Here is a 22,605-nt window from a genome sequence, read left to right as displayed (position 1 = left end):
ATGTGAAGGAAATTTAATAGTTTTATCAAATTATATTGATCGAAAGTATATTGACGGAAGAAAAAGGCAAGCATACACAATAGTTATATGCTAATTGATATCAGGATTTAGAAGTGAAACGAATTCTACGACTTATATTTAACTGAGTAGTTTTATAAAAATTGCCAGTGCTTTTAAGAGCTATTTATAATTGTCAAACGGTATGTATTTTACTTTAAATTAGGAATTTCACCACAGTTAGGTATATATTTTTCAGGAGCTCAAGATTAATGAATTTGAAACCACAACCAAACAAACAACAGCCTTGCATTTAGTGTGAGAATTGTTGTTGAAATATAATAATATCTTGATAAATATGTATTTATTATAAAAGTGTACATACTGTTACAATATTTGAGCGTTTTGTTCTTGGAGTTAAACGGGGAACATTATTATTGAACGGTGAACTGTATGCATGGAATAAGCTACAAGTGCGGGGGGGGGGGATCTTTCAGACGCCATTTCGTCTTTTCTGCTGCATTTTAAATGGACAGATTCCGTCGGCACATAAGATTGATAAGAATCTGATGAATTGATGAGATAGGCCCCGGAAATTTCCTGGAAGTAAATGTTTATGGTCAACGGAACTTTCCTGCATTCCGCGCTAAATGGTGCTCATAGCTACTTTTACGAGTGTATATTATCTTGGCTAACGCATTATTTGTGAATTTAAAAGCAAGTGATGTTACACAAAAAAATAATGATTTATTATTAACGAATTTCATGATTATAATTTATTGACTTGTGATCGATGCGAAAAACTGATATTAAAAAAAAAATATTGTTTTAAATTATATCTCTAGCAAGTGTTTACTTTTCATTTTATAGGTTCTCAATATATTGTTTAATGGTGATTACGCTAAAGTTATAATTTTATAATATTCCCAGGGAAAAATCAAGCACATTTCTTGGAGGGGGGAATGGCATCGATGGTGATTGATATTTCTTTTCAAATTGATCGAATTGTGAGACATTTGTGAACATTCAATCACAATATAATTTCATAATTCATTTTTATTTCGAGTTGAACTAAACTCCAGTAGGAATTAAAGATTTTTTTTTTGTGCCAGGAGCTGACTTAATTCCGCAATAAAGCTTGGAGTAAATGCATTAAAGTGTAACAGTTGAGATGTGTTTGCCAGATATATTCTGCTTCTATTTCTACTTCTAGCCTGTACACTTACTGAAGTGAAATTCGTAAATAGATGAAAATGACGCAATTCGGATTTAAAATGATAATGCTGAAAGCGGCGGTGTCCTTACTTTTATCAGGTAAGTTTTATATATTTCAAAACATGTTGTTGTTTTACATACTTCCATGTGTTATTTTTTCAGAATTGTATTCCCCATCTAATAAAAATGACGAATATGCATTAGTGCTCTTTTGTGTGTTTATTTTTGTAACATGCTGATGTATTCTGGAAACCTTGTATGTGTTTTAGGAATGTTGAATCGCATTCACTTTCTGCTAGAAATGGTGAATATGTATTATCTGCTATTTTATATGGTTTCAACATGTTATAGTTTTCATGCTAACATTTTTGTTTTAGGAATATTGAAAATATGTCATTGTAAATCGTATTGTGTGTCTTTTGAAAATGGTTATATGTATTAACTGCTCTTATATTTGTTTTAAACATTGTTTTCAGGGTGCCATGTTAACTAGGAATCTTGAAATTCAATTATATATATATATGTAAATGGTAAACACCATCAGTTGAAAATTGTGACTATATACAATTTAGCATATTGCGTTATTTTCTATGCGTACACATACATGTACCATGTATTGCAGTTCAATAAGTGAGTTTGTTATGTATTCACGTGTATAATAAGTGGTCTAGTGGTTAAGGCGTCCGCCTATTGTGCGGATGCTCATGGGTTCGATCCACTGCTGCGTCTTACCGAAAGACTTTCAAAGTTTGAACAAGTAGCTACCTTGCCTGGCGCTCGGCATTTAAAGGGCAGTGCTTGGAAAAGTGGTGTACTCAGTACTGGTTCAACCCAGGAAAGTAGTACCCCGTTTATCGGTGCTTTATGCTGAGCACTCAAAATAATCAAGGGATCTCTTCGAAAGAGATCTAGGGTTTCGCACCCGGACTTCCTTATATTCCTTTTATTCCACAACTGCATCGGGTGCTTTCCTTTCAACAAAAAACAAAGGGCCCCGTTGGAGATTAGTGTTTGCACTTTCACAGGTTGTCCCTGAACGCAAGGTGTTAAGAAATACATACAAATATTTTATAGTTTATTTACGTCTCACTCTCATCAATGTACATGAAATATACAGTTCATATCACTATTAATATGCATATCCACGAGTACATTGCCACTCAGATTAGAGATATAGGAGACTTAATACAATATTTAAAAAGCTAAAATGTTTTTATGTCACAAATGTTAACATAATAAAACGAATACATAAAACTTATCAATAAACCTTAAGAACAATTATTAAAACTGTTTTTGTTACCTAAAAGTCTATAAAAGTTGCATATGCGAATTGTTTTATATTTTCTGATTAATCCAAAGCAGTACTTAAAATACATACATAAGTTTGTGTATATATATGTATTCACGTGGACAATAGCTGATTGTAGGTATAGTATGCAGGATGCCACATTCTGTAAGTACTTTTTATTGCCAATTTACCTTTTTGTTTCCTATGTTTAAAGTAATGATATACTTGTTTAACCTTTAAAATTTAAGCAAGGACGGATTTTTATATCATTTTTGAATACGTGCCATCCTTTTTCTTACTCCAACTTTGTCATATTCGTAGCAGATCTCAATGGCTTGTAATAGCTTGACTTAGTATTAGCAAAGACCACTCCTCGTTGTTTATTAAGCCCTCTTATGTAATATGAAACACTCTTCCAAGCCTTTAGCAGGCGTGCATTTGACAGCAAAAATTATTAACGTCATTTGTAAAATCTGAAATCTTGAAACGTTCCTCGAAGCAAGAATGCCGATGCGAAAATTATTTTAAACAATGTGTATATGTAATAGTATCAGCGCGTGTTATGCAATTTTGGGTGCTAATTATTACTTAACGTGACAATATGTTTACAGTCATGAAATTGTCGTATTTCCAGCTAGTCCCCGTGCACAAAGGCGAGAATAAGTTGTGTGGAATCGTTTTCAAGCCATGAATTCGAACAAATAATATCACCCTGTACTTCTAATTGTTTCTTATGACCTTAGGCTAAGACAATAAATCTTTAGTTGATTAGGCACTTTTTTGAGAACGAAAATGGGGAGGGAGCGCAGAAATTTATTTATTTTACTTCCCTTTTTTATTTTTCTCCGAAAGTAATCGGTTACCAATCAATTAACATTTTCCTAAAAGTCTTTTCTGTAGCAAAATATAAATAAAAATTAAAGATAAAATTGTTTTTATCTTTAAAATGACTATAACATAAAAATGCATTAAATATTTAATTGTTTTCCATCAACTTATATTGTGCCCCTTTAACCAGTACTGTGCCCCTTCAACATATATTATGCCCCTTTAACATGTAGTGTGTCCCTTAAACTTGAAGTGTTTCCCTTTAACCTGTAGTGTGTCCCTTTAACCTGTATTGTGCCCCTTTAACCTGAAGTGCGTCCCTTTAACCTGTATTGTGCACCTTCAACCTGAAGTGCGTCCCTTTAACCTGTATTGTGCCCCTTTAACCTGAAGTACGCCCCTTTAACCTGTATTGTGCACCTTCAACCTGAAGTGCGTCCATATTGTGCCCCTTTAACCAGTACTGTGCCCCTTCAACATATATTATGCCCCTTTAACATGTAGTGTGTCCCTTAAACTTGAAGTGTTTCCCTTTAACCTGTAGCGTGTCCCTTTAACCTGTATTGTGCCCCTTCAACCTGAAGTGGGTCCCTTTAACCAGTACTGTGCCCCTTTAATCTGAAGACTGTCCCTTTAACCTGTAGTGTGCCCCTTTAACCACTGGCGTGCCCCTTAAACCTGAAGTGTGTCCCTTTAACAAGTACTGTGTCCCTTAAACCTGAAGTGTGCCCCTTTAACCAGTATAATGAACCTTTAACCTGAAGTGTGCCCCTTTAACCTGCATTTTGCCCCTTAAACCTGTATAGTGCCCCTTCAACCTGAAGTGAGCTCCTTTAACCTGAAGTGTTTCTTTTTAACCTGTATTCTGCCCCTTAACCTGAAGTGTGCCCCTTTAACCTGAACTGTGCCCCATTAACCAGTATTCAAACATTAATGTATAAAATATCTTCAAACATTTACGTGTTAAGAGCACAAAGCCTTGAGGTAAGGTCTTAAGCTGTAAATCATCGTCGGCAACCACGGTACTTTCTACAGTTACACTTCATACATTAAAGTGTAGTGTAGTGTTTATAGGAGGTATCCGACGATGGCTGTAACGGTACAATTCATGGCCCGCCAATGTTTTTGTTCAAAATAAATGTCAAGTAAGTTGCATATGGAACGGATTAGTTTTAAAACATTTGGGAGTCGTTCCAGTAATGGATTTTAGTCGAAATCTGTATAAACATCACAAAAGGCAAGACATCAGGGTGTTGTTTTTTTTCAATTGACACATAAAAGTATACGTACCAAAATAATGAAACTATTGCACTATGATAATTTCAATTTACGTCTAAAATCGACAATAGGTCCCAGGTTTTGTTTCCATCGAAACTGCATAATAATTTCTTCGACGCTTCTAAGGCGCACCAACATTGTTTATGCTTTTTATTTCTTTAATTTTATTGCATTATCATGTTTACTCATTTGATTTTAATGATAAAACATATCATTTGTGTGCAGATATCAATGTATAAGTCTTCATGTTTTATTGATTAATAGCTACGTGGCTACACATTCCCCAGTTAAAAAGAGCCAAAATATTGCTAATACTTTTTATCCGTATACAAATTATATGCTTTTGTTGTTATCGTATTTATTTCATCTTCCTATTTTCACGCCTTTAGTGTTCTGAAATTATCGATCAGTATTCCTGTAAATCAAAAACGGCAGTTGCCCTTTCGCAAGTAATTTTAAAAACTAACGCGTGAAAAAGTAGTTTCGTTACATAAAACATATGTTTAAAGTGACACTCTTCTTTAAAATCAATACCTACACATGTATAACAAACATTAATTTTGACGGATAAACCTTAAACTACTTTCTAAATAATACATTTATGGAAAATACTTATTACTGATAACATGATTGAAACCGTGCATTTAATAGCAGAAAGTGCAAAAATATTGGTGAATGCTTCAAGATTTACTGTGATCTACCATCGTCTCATAACGTAGAAATACCGTGTTTTATGCTCATTTATTTCAAATTAAACTCGGTATCCTTCATAAAAAAACATTGTTTTCGACATTTATTCATCCTTTATGGAATATTAAACATTGATTTTAATTGTGGTATTTCTTATTTGGGAGTAAGAGTGCATCTTTAACTCTTTACGTATTTGTAATTGCAAAGCAAGTAGCGATCAAGTCTACCTTACTGCTTCTAACGAATGGCTATTTTTGTTGCACTTTTAAAAACAAATTACGACTTTGCGTGACGATTTTTGTTACCATCCTTATTTCGTCAATTTTCAAACTATTCCCCTTGCGAAAAGGTCACCATTAGGTGAAGGTTTTTTTTTACTAATGTCCGTAGCATGAGTCTGTTCAACTCTGTATATATTAACTCTTTGGAATGCGTTTTAATATGATTACCTTACAAAGGAGTAATGTCTGTATTTTGTGGTTATTTTTTTGCTATTAATTTTAAGTTTGGTTGGTGGTGTGTAAGCTTATTTATACTTGCATTCGGGCAAGGCAATGTACCTTGCCCGAATGCGAGTATACGATTGTTAGCCAGTTAAGGATTTTGGAGCATAGTGCACAAACAGAATGTAACCCTGGTTAGAGCTACCCTGGTTCTTCAACGTGCACCAGTGTAAAGCTCTGCAATACGGTACCCTTAACAAACTTACAATAAGGCTTTGGTAACTGGACTTTTGTTTAAACAAAAATGTATTTTTTTTTGTACACAGATGTCATTTGGAAAGCGTTGGGTCTATAATTTTTTAAGATATTTTGTTTCAATCAAGTTACATTGATACATGTAGTTGATATAAAATCGAAACAAATATGTTTTTATAAACTTCTGTTTAAGACGAAAACCCAAGGTTCTTCCTGTAAATTCATAAAACCTCTTTTCGTCTTGCATTGAAAGGGATTTTCAAATTTAATGTTAAGCTTATGCAATAACTACATTAAATACCCCCCAAGCGTTTCATCTCTTGGAATATTCTTAGCCGCTGATTATATGAGTCTTGACTCATTTTTATGAGCATTTTTATTAGATTACAAAAAAATCAATCTTTATTCCAGTCGCTTTACAAAGAAAATGTTCACGATATTACAATTCTGAATCGTTACCCCCCCCCCCGACCCTCCCGACCCCTTTCAGCAAATTTCATCATAAAACCTCAACTTGAAAGTTTAAAAATGAAATGAAGATTTTTCAGTTTTGCCGCTAAATTATGAACTCAAACTTCAGACTAACATTCCTTTTACATTATAAATGGAAATAATTTTAAAATTACAAATACAATTCAGCAGATTGCATCATAAATACTTCACTAGAAAAAGAAAAAGTCGAGTCAACAAGTTTTGCGGTTGAACTTTTTTCTTAGGAATCTGATCTCAGACATGAAACTCATTTTAAAGGGACAGTTTTTTTCTGTAACGAATCTCAGGACAATTATTTAATAGAATGTTTTACGCTTTGATATCATAATTGTAAAAAAGTAAAAAATGTAAAAAAAAAATGTATCGGAGACCGGATTCGAACCCGTGTCGCCGAAATTGCAGTCTAGCGTCGTATCCACTGAGCTACGACGGCTTTCTATAAATGGCTGACATAATTAAGCTATAGATCTTACTCGGTAATATCACGTGATAACACCGACTAGCCAATCACGCATAAGGAATTAATTATTCTAGGTAGACATACCCAGTAATCTTTTTAATTGAAAAAAACGAAATAACTTCTAAACTTATATAAATTGTAAACTATGTGGTACTTCAGTTAGTAAGTTTCAATGCATTGTACACATTAATACCAAGTTTATCACAGTTTATGTCAATTTTCTTTTTTTCTTGCAAATTGATCATCTGGTGCACCGTTGCTTTAATCATGGACAAGAAGTATTAATTGATGGTATTTATGTTATTGCATTTTTTAATGTTTAATGACAGTAAAGGTTGGTTTCAAAGAAGATTTCTTGAAGAATTTTGTAAGACAGTGTAAGGAAAATTGCCGCTACAACGCCTTCTCACATAATGAGATGTTTAATCCTGTCTCCCTTTATCCAAGTTCTTTAATCTACTAGAAGATTTATAGAAGGTATATAATCCGAGTTGAAGCTTTTTGGCTTTTATGTCCTAGAAGATGTTTTCCCTCCCACTGAGTAATTAGAGCAAATTACACACCAACATATTGGCGAGCTTTCCAGTACAAAGAGCCAGCAGTGTTTTACCTCGCAGAAATAAGGTCTGATAGAACGATCCTTTACTTATAGTCAGTGTTTGTCCAAGGTCTCCTATTTGTTCAATAGACCAATTATAAAATCTTAATTTCTTAATGTTGAGCGCGAAATACATCTTTATTAACCATTGAGCACACGCGAGCTTCTAAATCACCAACTTAATATGACTAATAAATGACTGAGCTGGAAGTTTGCGGTTGTTTGCGTCAGAAGCGTTCTAAATGATTTAACGTAAATCTTACCTTTGATTGGCTGAGGCATAAGCGTAATACACCCAAGGTGTCCGGTAAGCGCATTCGCTTCTTACCTAGGCGACCCGGGTTCGATTTCTGGCCTGGGCGTATGTGAGTTTGGTTTGTGGTCACCAAGTTGGACAGGTGGGTTTCAGGGCACTCCGGTTTACCACACAACACAATTAATCGTGCCAACGAGAGTGATAAATAAGATGTTGTAATAACTTATTTCACAAACGCTGTTAAATACATTAAGTTTAAACTAATACACCCAAGGGTAAAACACATGAGTATATACTTTTGAATAGTTAGGTAATAGTAAAATATTATTAGTTTTTTCTACAACAAACTAACAATCTTACATATAATATTTTGCAAACTATCCACTAACTAGGCCAGCCGCTGTATATAATTACCGCTTCACCCGATTAAATCAATTACGGCTGACTGCTGATTTACTGAAAAAAGTGTATTGGCACATTTGAAGAGTACTGCCTTCTCATTTGACAAAATATGATGTTGATCAAGAAGGAATGGACAAGAAACTACATAGTTCATATATTAATCGCCCGCTCGGGCAAAAATAACCGCTATGTAATAGAAAGTGTTTGTGTTTTAGTTTTCCAAACTATTAAGTCGGCAGGCCAGATGCAGGCTTTATTGAGGAGGTTTACTATTTATGGATATTTCTGTCTTTTTAAAAGAGTGACATATTATAAATAATTATCCAATCTTCTATTTTGTTGTAAAAAACGCAGTTTTTTTGCAGCGGTCTTTTCATGTTAAGAAGTGGTCTTTTGGTAGAGGATTTTTCATGTTGAGCCATGTTTTTTTGGTAAAGGGTTTTTCATTTTTGAGCCATGTTGTTTTGGTAACGATGCTTTAATGTTGTTCCATGTATTTTGGTAACGATGTTTTTATGTTGAGCCATGTTTTTGATAACGGTGTTTTCATGTTGAGCGAGTCTTTTTGGCAAAGGAATTTTTATGCTGAGAAGTGGTCTCTGGTTGCGTAGTTTTCATGTAGTGCAACGTTTTTGGAAGTGTTTTTATGTTGAATCGTGGCCTTTTGTAACGGTGTTTTCATGTAGAGTCGTGGTGTTTGGTAACGGAGATTTCATGTTAATTCGTTGTGTTTATTAACAGTGTTTTTATGTTGAGTCGTTGTTTTTTTAACATTTTTTCATAATGAGTCTTTGTTTGTTTTGGTAACGGCATTTTCATGTTGAGTCGTTGTTTTTTGTAACGGTGTTTTCATGTTGAGTCGTTGTTTTTTGTAACGGTGTTTTCATGTTGAGTCGTTGTTTTTTGTAACGGTGTTTTCATGTTGAGTCGTTGTTTTTTGTAACGGTGTTTTCATGTCGAGTCGTTGTTTTTTGTAACGGTGTTTTCATGTTGAGTCGTTGTTTTTTGTAACGGTGTTTTCATGTTGAGTCGTTGTTTTTTGTAACGGTGTTTTCATATTGAGTCGTTGTTTTTTGTTACGGTTTTTTATGTTGAACAGTGGTCTCTGGTAGCGGTGTTTTAATGTTGAGTCGTGGTTTTTAATAGCGGTGTTTCCATGTTGAGCCGTTGGATTCGGAAACTGTTTTATATAGTAACACTATTTATTTTTTTACCTACGACATTTTACCGCGTGACTAGCGTTGCCTTGTCACTGTAGTTTCCAGTGCATAACACAACCATCAAAAGCATTGTAAGTCCCTCTCTATAGACTTGACCATGCTACATGCACAAATCAACAGAAACAACGCAATAGCCAAGAGCATTACATACATTCAAGATTTAACACATACAGTCATTATTAGAGCCTCGCTTTCAAATGTCCAGAATCACATTTATTTGGCTATTCCAGACTGGTTAATGGCTTTGGTCATTCAGTGATGAAAACGGATTGTCTTTGACATCCGTTTGGAGAAAGACGAGAGTTGTCGTGTCTTATGTTCTTAATGAGAACGGATTACTGCTGTCGAATTTGAACAATGTGTTTGCAAGCTATGCACTTTTATTTGAAATGAAACTTTTGGAAAAACTCGACCATTTTCAATTAAAACAACCTCGGATGTATTGGACGGTTTACAATGTCAGAAATATCAAATTTAACTACGCTGCAAGTAAATCTCGTAGTAATTTCAATCAAGCAATTGAACGTAAGGACTTAACTGTCGGGAATCTTTATTATTTATGCATTAATACACTTCAATGCCAATAAATGTAAAGTAAGTAATACAAAATACACATTAAACACTACAATAAATTATTGGTACAATTCAAATTTTACGAACTACTTCTAGCAATGAACCGAATACATCCGGGTATGTTTTCGATGGAAAATGGTCAAGGTTTTCCGAATGTCAACTATAATTGTACCAGAATAGGACTCTGCACGGACTCTTGTTAGTGTCTTTGTGGTCTCTGTGACGTAATACCGTAATACGTTCATTTAAGTTATAGTTAAGATATGGGGACGAATGTGACGTAATACCGTAATACGTTAATTAAAGTTATATTTAAGATATAATTAAGATTTAATTAAATGTATATGTGTCTACATACTGTATGTTTAGTAATGTAGGGCATATTTGATTGTCATTTGAATATGGAGGTGGTTGACAGCCGACCTGGTACAAATGTACAAAATGGTCATGTTAATTACAAAAACGTGTATTCCTGGGGTTGTAAAGCTGTCATATTTAGACAACAAATTAGTATAAGAGAGATGATTTTGGATGTAAAAACAGAGGGGTTAGGCAAGGCAAGGAAAGCGGCCTTGGGTCCTTAATGGACGGCCGTTAGGATGCGGGATTACCTTAAATGTCATGCTGTATTTAGAACTTATTATTATACTTAGAAAGAACGTGGAACAATAAAGAACTGACATTCGAACGGTTGTTGTTCAATAGCTTAAAGACTTCCAACTGGTTAAGTGAAAAGTAGCATTACGTGACATCTTGTCCCTAAGAATGACCAAGAAGGAATCATGGGAAGTCTTTGTTAGATGTTCGGCATCTTTCTTTAGATCAATTAAAACAGTAAACCTAGCAGTGTTCTCCTGGAATTCCATAAATAAAGCGAGAATATAACGAGATTTGACGAGAAAACCTATAGACCGACTTTATAAATTAAACGAATAAAACAACGATTCGGAATGTACGAAATTCTATAATGGACACCGCGGTCTTGTTCCTCGCCTCTTGAAATTGCTAGAGAAAAAAAACCTCAAGGTTAGTTTTTGTTACATCCTCGCATCTTTTATTTCTTTCAATTATACAGTAATCTTATACATTGCAACAGTATTAAACAATTTTGGCAATTTAAAGGGGCCAGGGACGAGAAGTATTCGCTAGGTGATACACATACAAATAAATCATAAGTGTACAATTCTATTCCTAAATATGTACATGAGGTAGGGTACGTCTTTTTAAATATTGTATTTACTTTATTTATGTGCCTTTTAAAAACACTTGTTCGCAGGAAAGGGAAAAAGTAAATCGGTCCAGTTATTTATTGATATTAGCCGACCAACATATATCCTACTCTGACCAACATATCATAATCCGATTGAGAAAAGAAGTCCACATGGTCCCTTGAACATTATTCATTCCCCTGTGTTTGTCTTGAAACCCTTATGTACGTAGTATTTATTGTCGTGTGGACAGACAGACAGACAAACAGACAGATAGACGGACAGACAGGGACAGGGGTTTTGATTGTATTATTAACACTAAGCACTTATAAATACTGATTAGTAGAATGTCTTGTACAAGCAACATGCAACCTCCCAGATGTTAACCAAAACGAAGTATTTTAATACAGTAAGACTGTCACCCTGCTTTCAACCAATGAACAAACCGTATTCCAATTGGGCTGGGAACCACGATTTTGCTTTACAGCGTTCAAAGTGGACTTTCCACAACGACACAATAGTTCACATGAAAAAAATAATCAAAATTACAATAATGCACACATATTTTTTAAATTGAGCAACGATTACATAACACTGGTAATGACATCCAGCAACTGCTGGCAGAATTTAAATTTAAAGAGTTAAACAAAGTCATCCCGAAAGACCTGGCCCCAATATCACGAAAAAACTTAAGTCAAATCTCAATCCCAGTCTCAACTCATTTTACCACATAGCATCAAAAGTTATTAAAAATCGTATATATTTTTACAACTTTTATAAGCACATTTTCTTATAGAAGATTCCAAAGAAAGACTATTCTACAGCATATTATGTAGTTGAGTACAACTCCATGTTTTTCAGCAATTACTCAGTACAACTCCATGTTTTTCAGCAATTACTCAGTCCAGCTTCATGTTTTTCAGCAATTACTCAGTACAACTCCATGTTTTTCAGCAATTACTCAGTACAACTCCATGTTTTTCAGCAATTACTCAGTACAACTCCATGTTTTTCAGCAATTACTCAGTCCAGCTTCATGTTTTTCAGCAATTACTCAGTACAACTCCATGTTTTTCAGCAATTACTCAAGTATATTTTTGCCCTAGAATACATTGTCTTAGAAATATTGACAAAAGGTTTTTATCAACACATTCTATAAGAAAATATGTTTTTAAAAAAGTAAAAAACATACAAGATTTTGAATCGTATTATGCTTTTATGTGATAAAATGAGTTGAGATTGAGTTTGAGATCTGACTTGAGTATGTTTGAGATATTGGGGTCAGAGCTTACGTCCTAAGTCTATGTTTGAGACTCAGAGTCAGTAATTAAAAATCTTTATATTGATTTCTAGCACACCGGATAGGCATTTCCGGTGAATTTAGCCGTGCTGGAAAACTCCATCTGGCATCCCCCCATGCCAGATGAGTCACGCACTGTGACGTAATAATTTCAATTTCTTTAATAATACACTTTATGTAATCATAATTATAAGATTTAAATAGATGAGTTCCATTAACATTAACTTTACAAAAATAAACTTTAAAAAAAACAACAAAATAACCTTTAAAAGACGTGTTGTCGAAGGAACTTATTTACGTATGCAGTGAATACAAATTACTGCGCGTCATGACGTCAGTAAACATCATCGCACGCGCTTTTTGGTGATACGTACAAAAATGCGCTTTTTTATGTTTTTTCTTCGCAAAAAATGTAATTTAATGTATGCTAGAAAAAATATCTCGGGCACGCTGCGTAGCCGGTAACTCGGCAAGCCTCGTTACCTGGCAACGCAGGTGCCCTCGGGTTGGATTTTTCTATCCGGAACGGGAACACATGACAGATATTATTAGTACAAATGCTATTACAGAAGCAAATATGGCAAAAGTTACTTAATCTGTTGCATATAATCTATTTTACAATCAGGCACACATCTTATGTCGTGAGTATTATCAAATTATTCCGAAGGCCAACGAAAATATATAAACACTATGAAAACGGGTCGCTCTGTTCCTGTCCATATTTTTCTTTTAAAGAATGATCATAGCCAATATATAGAATTAAAAAATGAATAAAAAAATATGAATTACTTTTTTGCAATGAGTACATTATGCCGAAACGTTTACAATTATTAACTTTACGTGTTAATGCAGTGTTATTATTATTGATGGATAGAATCAAACACAGCATATTACCTGAGAATTCACTCCTAGATTTCAATCAATTTCCAGTCGAAACATAATTGTAACATCAAAAGAGCACACCTCATAAAATGTAACAAACAATCGCAATTTTAAAGTTGTTACGATTCTAGTAATAGAATGTAATTTTGTATTATATAGAATTCTAGCGTAAAACTAAAGGCTTACATGCAAACATGAAAGCAAAACTAATTGAAGGACCATGAAAACTATTCTGCATGCGAGAAAAAAAAATCTCATACAACAATGTAAGGTGCTGAACAGTTATTTCGTAGTTGTTCCAACGGATTTATTGTCTTTCAGGTATTTAAAGTCATGTATTTACCAATGTTGTCAATATGAGCGTTCGTCATATGTAAAGCTATTTCTGGACTTTATTTTTAATTTGTATGGAAGGTTAGACATCCTTAAAGTCCAATATACTTGTTTGCAGCATTATTCTAGGTATTCTAGGTATATTCTACCTTATACTACTGACACTAGTTGAAGACGTAAGCCTTGGTGGAAAAATAGACTGACTTATATATAGTTCGTGAAACTATTTTTAATTCATAAGTCAGAATCGATATACGTACAATAAATAAACATAATTTTGTAAGAATCTTCGATTTTCATTGGCCCTCACAAAAATGCAAACACCAAATAGTTTTGCGTATTGAATCTCTACTAAGCGCAGAGAAAACTATCACTTGAATTCAAAATGGTATGGGCTTATCACATATCCCCAAACCTATCTCCCCACCTATTTATCGGGCTCCTTCCGTATGCCTCCTAGGGAGAAAGATCTTAATCATTTATCTATCGGGAGATTTTGTATAAAGGTGATAGAGATATTAGTATGATACCTTTTTCCCCCACATCGAAATAACCGTGTTTTCATTATTTTAATCCAATTAATGATTTATACGTTTCAACTCATTTGTTTCACATTGAGTCGATTGTTCAGAACTGAGTTACAGTTAACAATAGGATTAACGACATCACTGATAACTTTTAAATAGGGAATGTTTAATGATATTTAAAGATTTATTTAAAATAATTTCAAATAAAAGTATAAAAGTCTAACCCTGTTGACTCGCACTTGCTTGGCTCAATTTCCTCGTTGGCTTGACCTGAATGTAAACGACCGATTCCTTTCTACTGAATATAAGCATTTCAGATTGGCTCGAATTTCCCGAGGCAAGAAGTATTTCGCCACTCCCTAGGAGTTTGAGTCAACGTTCGATTGTACATGGTAAACATTTGTCTCAAATACTGTTAGGAATACTACATATAATAATTGTAACCATTAAACGTTCATAGCAGTAAATATTTGAAAGCTAACTATGATGATATTTTCAACGTTGTTTGCTTTAGCAAAGTTCTGAGTATCGGCCAAAATATTGTGAAGCCAAATTAGCCACAACACTATCAATATTAACCACTGTCGTCGGCAAAATTCTACACAATGATGTGGTCTATGGTGTTAAAGAAAACCGTAGTAATTAGGTAAACACACTTTTCCGACTTATATTAGTATTTTTTATATCCGTATCCCGTAAGTTATTAAGGGAAATATTACAATGCGCAATTTATTGATATAATTTCTTTTAAGGGTTCGCACGACTGGAAGACGATCAAGTGTTCTGTTCACAATAAAGGCGTAGATTTGTGTAGCAGAGTTCCATTTATATTCGTCTGTACTGTCTGGTTTGCCCAATTCTGCCAATTTAGCATTTCCCACTTCCACATGGTGTTTTGTCGGGTTTCACACTGTCGCATTTCAGCCCTTTTGCCGCGTATGTGCAGTAAATTTTCACCATTTTTATTTTAAATTAAAAATAATACCATCTCTTTTACCGAATCAAAAAATGGAGGACCATTAAGCACAATAAAATAATTGTTTGCATGCACTTGTATATGGAATATTCAGTTGTATAAATTGTTCTCTTGCTATTATTTGACAATACTGTATTAATCTTACTGTAGTTAGATCGGAGAAAATAACATAATTCATTTTGCGTGCAATTTGTCCCTCGAGATGGGAATACATCATGGATAAATAGTTATGAAGTTATTATTTTCGTCTAAATTTATATCCATTTTTGGGAAATTGATATAACTATACTCCTAAAGTTCATTATTCTTCTGTCTGAATGTTTATAAAAATATTTTAATTTGAAGGGACTGGATCATTCTTCATGCATATAAATAATATATAATTGGTTTACTCTTTGATACCGAAATTGCAGAAAAAAACAGAGACAAAAAAGTATAAAAAACCGGTTTTATTGCGGAGGGAACCCACGCCGGTACAGTCCATAACACATGACAATATAACCAATCGCCCACAAGGACTCTTTAAAAGGTGAGGGATAATCAACACTTTAAGCCTTTTGTTGAAGAGTTTCTATTAACGCCATTCAAATCATGAACTTCAAGGAAAATATTTCAGCATTATATATATGAACATTTGTTGAAGGGTTCCAGAAGTCAGTATCTTTGATGGTCACTGAATTGATTCGCAACGAAGAGAGCTATATATCTCATGAAAATAGAACGCCAATTAAGTCGGTGCTTTGGGGTGTTTGAGAGCGTTGCACTTACATTTACTGTCAACGAACGGATATTTGGATGTACAGTGTTGTTTTCCAAGCTGAAGGATCACTTTTCAACAATACATTCTCACGCATGAGCTGAGTACTAACACTTATCAGGAATCTCTCTAGCGAATAACTCTGGTAAGTTTAATATCCTCGAATGCTCGCTTCAAGTCAAAATCTGAGCAAAAGCGCATTCAACAATGCTTTTTACATTTGAATTTGAAGGAAAAAATCTCGTTTTTTTTTCTAAACCGTTGTTTTTGAATCCACAAAAGCTGCTCTTTTAGGGCAAATACCGCTATGGCTTTAGCTGTGCCATTAGCTGTGATTCTATCTGTAACTAAATATTATATTATTATAAGCTTAAAGCTAAGCTTTAGCTTTTTTTGGATTGGGTTGATCTATTTTGATTTTAACCAAACTGCTATATTTTGAATTACACACAATACCAAGACTAGTTATAAGCGCGGTTTTAATAGATTATCACAAAAAGCTATGTCTAAAAATTGGGCGATGACAAAACAGTTTTCTAAATGTGTTCGCTTATAATTTGACTTGCACTTCTAGCAGCAAGTGCCGGTGTTAAACTGAGCTAGCAGATAGTGCGAAATTTCCCCAAAAAATGAGAAACTCTCACGTTTCCGGGGTTTTATCACATGATAACTTAAACATCAATACTTTAATGACATTAAGGCCATTGAAACAAGAAACCAAAATCAATCAGGAATTGTTTGCCATGGTCTTGGAATGTGAGTTGCCATAATTTTAAAGAATGCACCAAATAAACGCATAATGGAATGTTAGATAGTCGTCTCGTTCAAATTTATACGAATTCGCATCCTGTTACAGGAACACGTGTATTGGAAGTTCGTGCGCGATTTTTTCCTTGAGCACAAATCAAGTAAACGCAATTAGATTTTATTTACAGGTTGGTACTCACAACAGAGTAACAAAAACCCTTCACAGCTTTAGAGTTCGACAATGAAGATTTTAAGTTTCTTTCATGGCCGTTCATGTAAGATGGATTCATCCCAAACCGAGCGTATGGAGTTTAGGGAAACGAGGTGTAGATAAAAACGGGCAATGATAAAATATCCTATGTAACTACCTTTTAATTGTCATCACACAATTACCTCCATTCTTGCAAAACATCGTCTGTGGAACCATGGGAACCTTGTCTAGTGGCAACATTTTTAATCTTAAATTATTTCTCGCTTCAAATGGCATCAAAAATGTTTTAAGCGAATTCCCTCTTAATTTCAAGTGAACTAAGGAATGAATAGAATCCATCTATCTGCACCATGTCAGACTGAAAATACCCTCCCCTCTTAACCTCATAAGTTTCGGTTTTGGGAGGCTTCGCACGTCAAAGACAATAGTTTTGGTCATTCAGTAATGATATCTGATTACATCAGACATCCGTGAATAGACATGTCTCAGGTTATTTAGGATGACAAAAGTATTTTCAAATCATACGACTAACTTCATTTACCGCACAAGTAAGCCAATCCTGCCATTTAACAATTTGTTTGAAAAAGTTTGCATTTCCCTGAAAAGTGTCTTTTCCTGGTCATATTATTAAAAGAAGGCTGTTCTACATGGCTCTGTAAACCAGTCATTATCAATAACATTTGAAAGTGTTAGTTTCCATGAAAAGAGTGGTCTCCTGTTTATTTTCTATTTGAACTCATCCCTTACCACTCTGTCCATATAATAGTAATATAATTCATATTCCTTAGGTACCACTTAGTGCTGACAGTGGTGCACTTTTCGTTACTGGCAGTAAACAGTTTAAATCAAAACGGGACTGATGTTGTTGTACATTGCATGTGCTGTGCGATTTTAATTTTAAAATGAAGCCATAAATTAACTTTACCATTTTTGGATTTTAATTTTAAAATGAAGCCATAAATTAACTTTACCATTTTTGGGAAATCATATTTTATATTAGATAAAAGGAAAAGACTGATGGATTAATTTGTTTTTAGAGTATCATGCTTAAATGGATATAATTGCTATTGGTGATTATGAACCAATAACAATATTCTTATAAGTCGCTAAACGAAGAACGAAACAAATTTGTGTTAGCCTTACAGCTTTTCCACACAATCAAATAAATATTAAGTATTTTTCTTTTTAAGCACTTTAAAAGTCTGAGTTAAGCATAGTGGAAAACATGATACTAGGAGCATGCCAAATAGATATATACAATCAAACACTCATGATACTAGTTTAGGGAAATCATGTTTCATATTAGATGTAACGAATAGGCTGATGGCTTAATTTGTTTCTAGAGTTCCATGTTTTGATATTTAGTTTGTACAACATTACTTTCATGCGGGAATGTATTGTATATAATTGCGAATGGTGACTACGAAACAATATAAATATTCTCTTGAGACGCTTAACATAGAATACAATCAAGGCTTTCAAGCATTCCACATAATCAAATAAATATACAGAAGTTGCTTCAAAGCACATCAAATGTGCGAAGTTGGCATGGTGGTAGAAATTTATAAAAGGAGCGTTTCTGATAAATTTATACAATCAAACGATCATGCTATGAGCATACTAGAAAACTAAGAAGTCATTTCTATTTTGCCGTTAACATGAAGAGATTTACCACGGCGAGCAAATATTCCCGAGGGACAAATATGTAGATATAAGTGCGAATACCCGAGGGGAGGGGGAGCAAATATAAAGTTTGGTGGCGGAGTACATTTGCCCTACTGAAATTTTCATGACATATAGACTAAACAAAATAGCCTACTCGTTCGAAATACATAAAATTTTAAGCTTTCGCACTCCTATTGTATCTGATGCTTGATGCTGAAATAGCTTCCTCATATAGTAGTTTGTACCTTTCAATACAAACTACGCATGTATTGGCATTTTTTCATAATTTAAATTTCATGCAATCACCATATAAACGCGTTCAAATATACCCCATGGGAAATATTTAGCATATAAACGCCATGTAAGACGGTTTGCATATGGCTGTTAGAGAATGACGGAAGTGGATGCAATGAAATGTAATTGTGTGTATTGTTTGACCGATTACTGGCAGAGTAGGAAACACATATCTTAGGACATAAAAGCCATTAGGCTGTTTCTTGGTCTGAATTAAGTTTTATAATTTTTTAGCAAGGGAGGTCGAATGGAAGACTAAAAGTGTGGTTGGCAGATATATTGTAAATATATGAGCAAGGCTTTAACTTTGAAGTATTTTCCATCTTTTCAAAGAATCCTTCAGAGAAAGCATCCTTTATCCGAGTCTAATTGATGGGGATGACATGCGTTAAATCCCGGCTCACAAATCAAACATTTTGTTTTCCCGACAATACAAAATCATAGGTCTTAAATCGTGATAACAATTATACTTTATGTATTCAAGTCAATGCTTTAAGTATCACGTTCTAAGCGGAATTCTTTTTTCATGAATTTCTTTGGCACTACCAATAATCCAAATACCGGGTTAAAAGACGATAATGTAATGAATGTCATATGGATGAGAGAGATGAGTGTTATGTTTGAGCCTTTGCAACTTTAAAAGCCCCCTCGTCTGCAAATTCCTCGAATTACTTTTCATCATTTTTGATACATTGATACGAACCCATTAAATATCCTGATATGGACATAACCTGTCTGTTGAACGATTAAGAAGACAAATGCGCATCAATTCCATGCCTATTTGTATAAAGGTAACATATTACATTTTCCCAGATTAATAATATTAGACACACTATACCTTGCTATTCTCCAAGCGCATAAAAAGAATTAAGTATTATCTCTGAATGAGTAACGACCATTACCAAGAATAGAACAGACACTTAAATATGAGGTTGTTGGCCATCGCATCGTTTTAAGACAGACATACATACATAATTGTTTATTGTCGTAAACATGTTATAACAGTTTCTTGACGACGCATAGAAATAATTTGTAAGGTTACAATGGTAGATAGTTTACTATCAGAAAAAAATAGAGAAAAATCAAAACAGAGATTACAAATGTTTAAAATAATGAAAATGATAACTATCAAAATCACAACGTGAATGACACTTTGAAATAACGAGATAATAGGGATTTGAGAGGCTAATATGTATTTTTCATAGTATAAGTCATATTATTATCCCCCGCCTATGAAATAGGGATGGGGATATTGAAATGGCGTTGTCCGTCCGTCCGTCTTTCCTTCCGTCCGTCCTTCCGTCCGTCCGTCACCTGCGTTTTCTCAGTAACTAGCCGGTAGAATTTCATGAAACTTAAAATAAATATGAACCACTATACTGGAATGATGCCCGTCCAAAAAAAAATTCGATTGGTCAATTGTCCTTGGAGTTATTGCCCTTAATTTTTAAAAAAATGCACATTCACAGCTATTTCTCAGTCACTAGCTGGCAGAATTTCATGAAACTTAATATGAATATGAATTACTATACTGGGATGATGCCTATTCATTTTTTTTTGGATTGGTCATTTGTACTTGGAGTTATTGCCCTTGATTTTTTTGAAAAACTCTCATTTACAGCCATTTCTCAGCAACTGGTAGAAATTCTTGAAACTTGAAATAAATATGAACCAACATACTGCGATGATGCCTGTTTATTTGTATTTTGGATTGTGTAATTTCTATATGAGTTATTTGCCCTTGATTTATTAAAAGATCCATGTTTGCAGCCTTTTCTATGCAACTAGCTGATATAATTTTATGACACTTGGAATAAATAAGAACCAACATACTGTGATGATGCCTGTCTATTTTTCTTTTGGATTGGTCAATTTTCCTCAGAGTTATTGCCCTTGATTTATTTAAAAATCATTGTTTGCAGCCGTTTCTCAGTAACTAGCAGCTAGAATTTAATGAAACTTGAATGTTATATGAACCAACATCCTGCAATGAACTTCTTCGGTGAATTTCTACGGCTACATTTTTATCTCAACTATTGAGTACTATTTTGCAATGATTGATGTTTCCGAGTAAGCAGTTTCGGAAAAGACAATTTTATTTAATCAGCATCTGATTTATTTCGTTATTTTTTTTTTATCATAAAGTAGTCCCGGTCGATATTTTAAAATTTGGCTCGGAAAGGGATAAACCAATGTGCTTATCTTATTCTTTCTGAGATTTTTTTTAACCTTCAAGCACAAACAAGCCATCAAGCACAAACAAGCCATCGTTGGCGGGGGATATCTTTTCACTGAAAATGCTTGTTACCATAAAGATGCACTATTACTCCCAATTTAGGTTTAAACACATTTAATTCAGTTGTTCTTATATACCTAAAAGGATGAACAAATGTAGAAAAGAATGGTTCTCATGGAGGATACCGATTTTAATTTAAAAGAAATGCGCAGAAAACACGGTATTTCTACCTTATGAGACCATAGTAATTCGCAGTAAATTTTTTAGCATTCACCAATCATTTAATATTTTTGCGTTTTCAGCTTTTAAAAACACAGTTATAATATTGTTTATAGTAATTATTAGTTTGCAGAAATGCATTATTTACTAATTAGTTGAGGATGTATCACTCAAAATTTATGTTGTTACATGTGTATGTATTGATTTTGAGTGTCACTTTAAGAAATAGCCAGCGCACGCTTCATGTGTGGTATTCTAAATACAGCTAAGATGAACGTAGTAGACAACCTTCGTAAATTTCTATGCTGTATGCTCATTTAATCACAAAAATCGACTACAATCGTTTTTTTTTTTTTATCAAGATTGGTTTTTGCTTACTGAAATGTCATTATACTTCACTGCATTTCATTCTATGTATCAGTGTGATCAAACACCGGGGGAGTAAAATAATAGCACTTATCTTGTGTAAAATCACGTCTCTCATTTTCATCCCGATGAGAAAATGGGAAGGTAGATTGATATTTCAAACCTGCTTCAAAACAGACTTACTGCATGCTCAAGCAAACATAACATATTGCTTGGTAAACAAAAGGTTCACGAAAGTTTATTGCTTTAAGAAATTCAAGAAGATATATTCATGGCACGGCTATTGATGAAATTGAAATAACTTGTAACTGTTTTTCGGTAATTTGCATTGAGAACTTCTTTAGCGCTGTTACTGTTCAAAATGTTAGTTATGATAGTTATCATTCGGAAAACTCGGCCACTTTCCATCGAAAATAACATTGGGTGTATGCAGGTATATTATTAGAAGTAGTTCATAAAATGTTATATAATAGTATAAATAATTCTAGTGTTTTAACGAGTATTTGTATATCTAGTTGAAAATGATTGCCAGCGAAGTGTATTGTTGTATAAATAAATAATCTTCCAAAGATTTAAGTCATAAGGTTTAAATGCTGCATTGAAATTACCTCACGATCTTCTTGTTTGTGCACTATGTCATCAAGTTCTGTGTACGTTGTCCAATTTAGAATTACAAGAACGCTTGCTTAAGGGGAGTTGTATATGCGAAAACAGCGTTTTTTAATCTCAACTGCAAGTTTTATCTGTATGTCTACTTAAACGTACACGTTCACGAACACGCAACCTCTCTTACAACTTATTTCGTACAGCACTGCATGTTAACCCGGTTAAAATGGCGTAAAAAGAGATAGGCATCTGTCCGGTCCGGGTTTCGTCAAACTCATCGAGG

The 22,605-nt window shown here is 34.0% G+C and overlaps 1 protein-coding gene across 1 annotated transcript in view; it reads left to right on the top strand.

Annotated features, from left to right (window-relative positions):
- Positions 1-1,187: 1,187 nt before the first annotated feature.
- Positions 1,188-22,605, top strand: part of LOC128222385 (neuronal acetylcholine receptor subunit alpha-10-like) — an 80,248-nt gene continuing 58,830 nt past the window's right edge. The window contains exon 1 of the mRNA XM_052931395.1: positions 1,188-1,311. Coding sequence (XP_052787355.1) covers positions 1,245-1,311 — 67 coding nt within the window. The 5' untranslated portion in view covers positions 1,188-1,244. The remainder of the gene's footprint in view (positions 1,312-22,605) is intronic.

This window comes from Mya arenaria, chromosome 1 (assembly GCF_026914265.1).
Source record: "Mya arenaria isolate MELC-2E11 chromosome 1, ASM2691426v1".
NCBI lineage: Eukaryota > Metazoa > Mollusca > Bivalvia > Myida > Myidae > Mya > Mya arenaria.
This window is presented reverse-complemented; position numbering and strand designations above follow the sequence as displayed.